This window comes from Atta cephalotes (assembly GCF_000143395.1).
Source record: "Atta cephalotes unplaced genomic scaffold scaffold00019, whole genome shotgun sequence".
Classification (NCBI taxonomy): Eukaryota; Metazoa; Arthropoda; class Insecta; order Hymenoptera; family Formicidae; genus Atta; species Atta cephalotes.
The window spans coordinates 1,793,153-1,803,039 of NW_012130083.1; the positions used below are offsets into that span (position 1 = coordinate 1,793,153).

General features: G+C 27.7%; 2 protein-coding genes across 2 annotated transcripts in view; both read left to right on the forward strand.

Moving 5' to 3' along the window:
- LOC105619175 (dynein heavy chain 1, axonemal-like) overlaps positions 1-9,887 on the forward strand; it is a 166,845-nt gene that overhangs the window by 101,858 nt on the left and 55,100 nt on the right. The window lies entirely within an intron of this gene.
- Positions 2,630-4,147, forward strand: LOC105619011 (cytochrome P450 9e2-like). The gene has a single exon (XM_012200539.1). It carries the CDS (start codon positions 2,630-2,632, stop codon positions 4,145-4,147), a length of 1,518 nt encoding a protein of 505 aa, XP_012055929.1.

The window sequence follows — 9,887 nt, forward strand, 5'->3', positions numbered from 1 at the left end:
AGTTAAAATTTAAAAAGAAGTTATTAATTTTTGTATTAGTAAAACTACCTGATATTGCTTCAATAATTTACAGTCTTAATTATACATTGGAGAGATTAAGGCTTGTTGCACAGTTTTTATAATTTCAGCATTAATTTTTTAAACAACTAATTATGATTAAAATATGTACCATGATAAAATGTAATATGATAAAGAAAATTTTTCAATATATTTTTATGTTAGGAATGGTTCTGTACATTGTCTTGTTACTTTGTAATAAATAAAATACGAAGTTGCTGCATTATATAATACTTGTTTCGATAATTCAATAAATTTTAATTAATATATATCACAATGTAAGTTGCCTGTAGAACAAATGGATCTATATTAAATTAATAAAAAAAAATCATAATAGAAATAAAAAACAAAATGCTGATGTGTATTCTTAATAAACCGTATCATTTAAATGTATATTACAGAAAAATGAATAAACATTGATATAAAGAATAAAATTATCTAATCAATAAATAAAAACACGTTTAATATAAATATAATGTTACATACTGCTAGAAATGTTATTGCTGCTAAAAAAAATTAACTTGCTCTATTTTGGATTTTACTTCAAGATATATTTGATATATTGATTTCAAAATTTTGTGATATTATTATTATAAAAAGACGTGATATATAACGACAAAAAAAACGGTAAAAAATAAAGAAACAAATTTATAATTTCTGATTCAGCTTAATTTACTTTCTGCCAACAATCATAAACTTGAACTTGGTTTACAATTATTATATTTCTACAACTTATCCATTCACTCTTATTCGTCCACTCTTGCACTCTCTCTACTCGTAACTTAGTTTTCCCTTTCCTTCTTGTATTTATCCCGCTTAATTACATTATCCTCTTAATTATAACTGAATCACGCTCATCGCTCATAATTTCTTTTATATATTTAGTCTATTTTCTGTTATACTTACCATATATATATATTTATATTCATTCATTCATGTTATACTCAACAACAATTATTTGTAATTTTTTATTTCAAGCAATAATTTTCTAGATATAGATAAGAGTTTACATATAGCCAATTACAGACTACGTTTAGACGTTTACCTGTAAGTGTATTGAAATGAATCATCAACGCTAACACACATCGTATGTGATTCATGGACAGATATACCTTGTATAAACAAATCGAGTAGACACAATAAAAATTAGAAAATATTATAGACCAGTTGTGGGATTTTCCAAACGATAATTGTCGCTATTATATATTAATTAACAACAGCCAATGAGAGTCGTACTTTCTTCCACGATTGTCCTGTCGCTAATTAACGACAGCGACAATCATCAATAAGACGTTTAGAGAATCCCGCTACAGAATTGTCCAAGATTGGGATTTTTTTGTCTGAAATTGAAATGTATAGGTATTCACGTCCATTATCATTTCTACTTTACACTTCATTGCAGTTTTGTCACAGCGTCCGATGCTTGATTTGAAAGACGACATTAATCTGAAATCGTTAAAAGTTTTTGACCTATGTCTTTTACTATCCCTATAGAGTGTATAATATTTCTTTAATTTTAATATTTATTTAATATTAAGTAATATCTTAAGCATATTCTTAGAATATTAAATGTAATTAATGTTACTTAATATTAAATAAATATAAGCCTATAGGATATATTTAAAAGTATTCTGTTACTAATATTATAAAATACTATTATTCATACCTTATAGTAAACATATTATAATATTTTATAATATTAATAACAAAATACTTTTAAATATAATGAAAGACACAGATCAAAACTTATTAATGATTTCAAGCAAAAAATCTCGACCTTGGACAGCTCTTGTAGACTATATAAAAACGAGTATTGTATTTATTATCTCATTAGAAAAGATTGAATTGATTATTAAAATAAAACATAATTGACTTATAAATGACTCTAATCTTATTTATTTAACAAAAGCGACAATGCCATGTATTGATATAAACTTATATAAACACACCCAAAAAAATATTCTGCTCCGAACAGGAAGAGTGGGAGGAGAAAATTCCATTTAGCATTTCCTCTAAGCAAAAAAATCTTACATTAATTAGTGTATTTATAACAGGTATTCATCTATAAAAATGAGGACATACGAGCTATGATTAAAAATTAATCCTTCCTCTATAAAAAATTCTCATAATAACTCAAATAGCCTTTTAAAATAAGAGGATATACAATATACTAGCGGCACGCTTATTTTATTGTTAGAAATTTGTCATTTAAAATATGCGTGCATGTCAGTATATGTAAGACATTTTTTTCTAATATTGAGAGGATTGCAATCCTAAATTCAGCATTTTTAGTTATGCAAAATTCCTTTACTTTGTAGAGTATCCTCGTGTGAGATCATATATAAATAGAAATCTTCAGACATAACACGGAACTGCTAAATATGTTTTTCAGGCAGAATATGTTTTTCTTTTGAGTGAGTAAAATAACAAAGAGCTCGTTCAAGAAGAAAGATTTTTTTTTATAGTGTTTTTACTGTACAGTAAACATATATATATCACGACGTATGTACATAATCAGTAGTAGAAGCTCGTAGTGCATTTCATCACTAGTCAATTTGGAATTTATATCGCGATGGAACTCTCTACTTTACTTCTCACTGTTTTAACAGTGAGCATCTGCTTATATTATTTTGTTTTACGTAAAATATCCGTTAAATTATCTCATTTTGAACAACTAAAAATTCCTCATTTGCGACCGATTCCATTATTGGGTAACATGACTCCTTTTGCTTTTCGACGTATATCCTATATGGAACTCTTACGAAAAATGTACAATCTCTTTCCGGACGCAAAGTTCTTCGGCCTCTACGATTTTATGACGCCAGTCATCGTTATTCGTGATCCAGACCTGATTTCCATGATCGCCATTAAACAATTCGATAATTTCTGCGATCATTCCGGTTTCACCAACAAAACTTTTGATCCGATAGCAAATAAAAATTTATTTGACTTGCTTGGAGATGACTGGCGCGAAATGCGAAAACTTCTTAGTCCCAGCTTCACATCTAATAAGATAAAGATGATGTTTGGACTTATTTGCCAGTGTGCCGAAAACTTAGTCAATTTTGTGACAACACAATCCGTAGAAGCTGCCAAAACGTATGATATGAAAGACTTACTTTCCAAATATACCAACGATACAGTGGCCACGTGTGCCTTCGGTATTGACGTGGATTCTTTTAAGCATCCGAACAATGAGTTCTTTTTACTTGGCAAAGAATCATTCAATTTTGATGGCTGGTTGGTTTTTAAGTTTTTAATGCAAAGAAATTTCCCGCGACTTGCAAAACTCTTTAAACTGAGAATGTTTGGCCCAAAAGTAGAGAATTTTTTTAAAGATATTGTTGCCACCACAGTGAAGACCAGAGATGAGCAGGGAATTATTCGCCCGGACGTAATTCAATTGATGATGGAATCAAGGAACAATGATAATGGACGTGAGTACGACATTAACGAAATGACAGCTCAAGCGTTTGTTTTCTTTCTCGCCGGATATAACGCCATATCAACAGCTATGTGTTTTATGACGCACGAAATCGGTGTCAATTCGGATATTCAGAAAAAATTGAGAGAGGAAATCAACGATGTTCTTAGGCAGACCAACGGCAAACCTACCTACGAAGCTATCAATTGCATGAAGTATTTAGATGCCGTGATAAATGAATCTCTCAGATTATATCCAATAGGACCTTTTCTTGACAGAAAATGTGTTAAGGAAACTAAATTACCATCAGCGACTCCGAATGGCGAACCGATCACAGTAAAACCTGGTGATAGTGTATGGTTTCCAAATTATTGTCTGCATCGCGATCCAAAGTACTACCCGCATCCAGATAAATTCGATCCAGACAGATTCTTTAATGGAGATGTAAACAACTCAGTCTATATGCCATTTGGTATCGGACCTAGAATGTGCATAGGTAACAGGTTTGCCCTAATGCAAGCAAAAGTCTTGCTGTTTTATCTACTTTGGCGTTGCAATCTCGAACCGGACATTAAAACTCGAATTCCTATGATGTTAAAGAAGGAAATACTTCTTATGATGGCGGATGGAGGTTTTTGGTTAAAGTTGCGAGTGAAGAAATTGTAGGCTTCTGTTAACACAATGTTTATCGAACAGACATAAAATTAAGGGATAGTACACATAGTAATAATACATATATTTACATTCTTTTTAAATAATTATATACATAAAATATCTTTTAAATCTCTTTAAAATATCTTTTAAAATATCTTTTAAATTATAACACGAGCTTTCTTTTTAAACATGTACAAATTCACCTTTTCCTCAATTAAACGTGTAAAAAATTAAAAATTTTATAAAAGCTGTTATTTTAAATATGTATAATTTTTATTAAAAAAAGATAAAGTAAAAATTTCTTAACACTTCATTTCTTAAAATGTTATTATAACACACAATAATTCTTGTACTCTTAATGTAACATACAATTTTTTTTTATTGTTTTTATTTATATAAATTACTATAGATAAGTTTTAAAAATAATGTGTAATAGATGTTGATGTTTTACTTATTTTATATTAAATAAATTAATAAATTAATAAATTAATAAATTAATAAATTAATAAAAATAAATTTTATATTAAATTTAAGCTAGTAACACTTGCATAAAGTATATTTAAAGTATAATACAAAATGATATTGTGTGCAGTACAAATTGATGTTAGATATTTTAGTTCAGTGAATTTTTGATATATAAAAAATGATATATAAAAAAATAATAGATATAAGCAGTTTCTAATTATTGTTAATTTACAAATTATTGTCTCTTTACAAAAAGTTATATGTAAAGGATTCAAACAATTTTAACAATCTTTTTTAATTAAATCTAATTTTTATAAATAAATATAAAATTGATATCACAACAAAAAGTTTATTTAAAATGAAAAATCTTTACTTTCAATAGCATAATCGAAAATAAAATTTTAAATCGTTATTTCAGTAAAATTACATAATAATATTTAAACAATCTGAAATCTTAGCCTTAAATAGAGGAAACTAATGCTCAGCACATTTTTCACTTTTTCGGCACTAGCTTTCTAAACAATTAATTAAAATATTTCAATTGGTTAAAATATATCAATTGATTAAAATATATTAATATGATAAAAAAATCCTTTTTTTACATTGTATTTTCATATCAGGAATGGTTACATCTGTACATTATATAGTTTATTATATAGTTTCTTCGTAGTAAATAAAATATGAACATGCTGCATTGTATAATCATCTTACTCCTATATTGAAATAAATTGATGTAGATATATCGCGGTATAAGTTCGCTGTACAACAAATTATAAGTTATTAAGTTAATGAAAATCTAATAAAAATAAAAAGCAGATCGCAGATATGTACTTCTTTTAGTAAACATATTTTTTAAAGTTACTTTATAATGATCAAATAGCAAGTGTTATTTTTATAGAAAAATAAATATAAATTATTTTAATTGTAATATATTTTAATACAAAGATATTAAATATAAAATATTTTATCAGAATTAAGTTGTAACTGAATGTTCACGCATGTTGCAAGTCTAGCTAATCTTTCCTAAAATATGAGCAAAAAAAACGCATCCCTATATATCCTATCTCTATATATGTAATTTTAATCATTTTACTATAATAAATTACTGTTATTTCTCAAAGTAATATGTATAAGTAAAAATTACATATAGTAATATAAATATTTCTTTAATTAATAATATATCCCTTATTAATTAATAATATATCCCTTATTTACTTCCTCAAGATAAAGAATATTATTACGAGATTATGAAACGTTAAAAAAATTATGTAAATCCTCAAATTTTTCTCTTCTTCTTATTGTAACATTTGCTTGATTTTTATCATAAACTTGTTTGATTAAAATGAAACTTAGGAAAAGGAACTCACATTATAAAAAATACATTATAAAAGTTACTTTGCAGTAACTTTTCCATTATTTTCTTTGCCATAAATACATAAATGGAACGCAATGCCAAGTTGCTTGTTGTGCCAACAAGCATCGGTCTCCCCTATAAAGAACACTGACATATTTGCACATATATTCTTTGATCATTTTCCTTATTGTATAAAGTATCATATCATATTTTATCTCATTTTATCATATTTTCTTGAAAAAAAAAACAAAAGACGGATTAACAAAATTGTTATGAAACTATACATTTTTGACTAAAACTAATTTTCAATTTATTTTTCGTTAGATTATTCGTTATATTATAGGATATTATAGGATTATATTGATGTCAATTTGTGAGAGTACAATACATTTATGTATATATTGAACACAAACATAAATATATATTGAAACATAAACAATAAATAAAAATTCGTATAAAAATAAAATTGTTTAATTATGAAAGAAAAATATCTTTATATAATATTACAAACTGTTAAAAAAACAATTTGCTCTATTTTGGTTAGATACATTTGGTACATTAATTTCAAAATCTTGTATCAGTATTACTATAAAAAACGTATGATTAAAATAAAAAATATATATTTATGATTTCTAATAAAAATAACAGTTACAAATTTAGTTGTTGCATTACTCCTATTTTTACTAGATACACGATAAATTAAAAATACACTAAATATACACTAAACATAAGATTATATAAAGAACAAAAGAATAAAAAAAAATAAAACATAAATTCCTATTATACTTTTATGACTTATGTATCCAATTGAATAAAGACATAATAAATATTATAAATTATTTAAACGATATTGTATCTATTACTTCATTAAAAAACATTGAATAATGATATTGTGTGTGTTAAAATAAAATACTCTCTAATTGATCTTTTCTTTAATCTAATTCATTTAATAAAAAGTGATAGCTGTCGTATATTAATACTGCGCTTCTCTTAGGGTCGAGACGATCTCCAGATAAATATTTATGAAGAATGACGAAGAAAGAATATTATTATCTCTAAAGAGATAATACCCAAGCAGAACAACAAGTCATTAAGATGTCAAAATGACTTCAGAATAATCATTAAAATTCATTTTTCAATCATTTCCGAGTCATTTGTTATTCTGACGTTATCGTGACTTGTTGTTCTGCTTCAGTAAGAAATATGACTTCGCAACATTTATGTACTTTATATTTAACGCAACTTTTGATATTATTAATTTTATTGTGGCGTACATACAGCAGTTAGTAACAGAATCTCGTTCGTTATACGCGTATCTCATCATCAGTCAATCCAAAAATTCTTATCGTGATGGAACCTTTTACTTTACTTCTATTTATTCTAACAGCGAGTATCTGCTTGTATTATATTCTAAATAAGTTATTTTTTAAATTATCTTATTTCGAGCAACTAAAAATTCCTCATGTACGACCAATTCCAATATTGGGAAACATGGCGCCTTTTGCTTTTCGACGTATGTGCCATATGGAGCTTCAACAAAAAATGTATAACCACTTTTCGAACGCAAAGTTCTTCGGTTTCTACGATTTTAGAATGCCAATTTTTATTATTCGTGACCCAGATTTGATTTCCACAATCGCTATAAAACAGTTTGATAACTTCTGCGATCACCATGGTTTCGTCAATGAAATTCTCGATCCGATAGCCGGCAGAAATTTGTTTAACCTAAAAGGGGATCACTGGCGCGAAATGCGGAAACTTCTTAGTCCCAGTTTTACATCTAGCAAGATGAAGATGATGTTTGGACTTATTTGCCAGTGTGCAGAGAACTTCTCCAATTTTGTAGCAATGCAAACCGAAGAAGCTGCCAAAACGTATAACATGAAGGATTTACTTTCTAGATACACTAACGATACAGTGGCCACGTGTGCCTTCGGTATTGAAGTGGATTCTTTTAAAAATCCGAACAACGAATTCTTTTTACTTGGCAAGAAGGCATTAAATTTTGATGGCTGGTTAGCTTTCAAGTTTTTAATGCATAGAAACTTTCCGCAACTTGCGAAACTCATCAAGCTGAGAATGTTCGGTCCAGAGGTAGAGAATTTTTTCAAAGATATTGTTGCCACCACAGTGAAGACCAGAGATGAGCAAGGAATTGTTCGCCCGGACATGATTCAATTGATGATGGAGACCAGAAACAAGAATATCGGCCCTGAATATGACATTAACGAAATGACGGCCCAAGCATTTGTTTTCTTTCTCGCCGGATTTGATACTATATCATCAGCTATGTGTTTCACAACGTATGAAATCGGTATCAATCCTGATGTTCAGAGAAAATTAAGAGAGGAAGTTGACGATGTTCTTAGGCAGACCAACGGCAAGCCTACCTACGAGGCTATCAATTGTATGAAATATTTGGACGCTGTGATAAGTGAAGCTCTCAGATTGTATCCAGTAGTATCTTTTCTTGATAGAAAATGCGTTAAAGAAATCAAATTACCACCAGCGACTCCGGATGGTAAACCGATCACGATTAAGCCTGGAGATAGCATATGGATTCCGAATTTCAGTCTGCATCGAGATCCAAAGTACTATCCGCATCCAGATAAGTTTGATCCAGACAGATTTCTTAATGGTGATGTAGACAACTCGGTCTATATGCCATTTGGTATCGGACCCAGAATCTGTATAGGTAACAGGTTTGCTCTAATGCAAGCAAAAGTCATGTTGTTCTATTTACTTTGGCGTTGCGATCTCGAACCCGACATTAAAACTCGAATTCCTCTGGTATTTAGCAAGAAAATGTTTCTCATGATGGCGGATGGAGGTTTTTGGTTGAAGTTGCGAACAAGAAAATCGAAAGGTACTGCATTATTACATAATGCTTATTGAACGGATATATAAATTTGAGGAACAATGAATGAATCATAAATTTTTTGTTTTAAGCATATTAATGATATTATTAGATGCATAAGTTTCCGCAATCTTTTTAAGAGTATATTTATTAATATAAACAAATATTTCAATCAGTAGTATTTTTTTTTAATCTATCACTTTTTGTAATCTTCCAGGCAGTTTACGAATACTGCGGTAAAATAATATTGCAATTCGCTTTGAAAAGCGATTTATTGTTCTCTTTGAAATCACTACATTTAAATTTATTAAATCAATTTCGGTTCTTGATAACACACACAATATTATTTCTTTAAATCTTATCAATTTTTCTTGTTGTTTGAGTGGCGATTATAAAGATAATGAAAAGTGTAATCGTGAATATGTACAATATTTTTTCAGCATTCACTTCCAATTAAACTAAAAATGTAGTTAATTTAATTGCAAATTGTTATATAGCTTTCGAAATACAAGTTAAGCAATTTTAATGAAAGAATAATTGAACGCCAAAATTTAAATACATTTTTATTAGTACATCTAAAGTTGGTCGCGAAAGAAGTTATTTATACATCTAATATGTAGGATTTAAAGTTGATTTAAATTATAGTGATTGCTAAATTAGAGTGATTGCTTTAAATAAACATGTAAGTAATTAAAAGTTTTAGAGAAGATATTTTTTTAAATATGCATTATTTTTTCTTAAAAAAGTAAAATTTCAACATTTATCAATTTTAATAAAATATAGTAATTATAGTATCAGTAATATATACATTCAATTGCTTTTTTATTATGTTTATTTATATATGTATAAGTTTTGCAAATAATAATGAATATTGATTTTGTATTATTTCATATTATTAATACAGTTTACTTTTTAAGAAATATAAATTTTTAAATAATAATATCTAAAGTAAAGTAAACATTTTAAGTTAATGATATCTTGAGAACATAAAAAAAAATTTTAAATACGATATGATAGAAAATTTGCGCTATTGAGAGAGAGAGAGAGAGAGAGAGAGAGAGAGAGAGAATAATAAA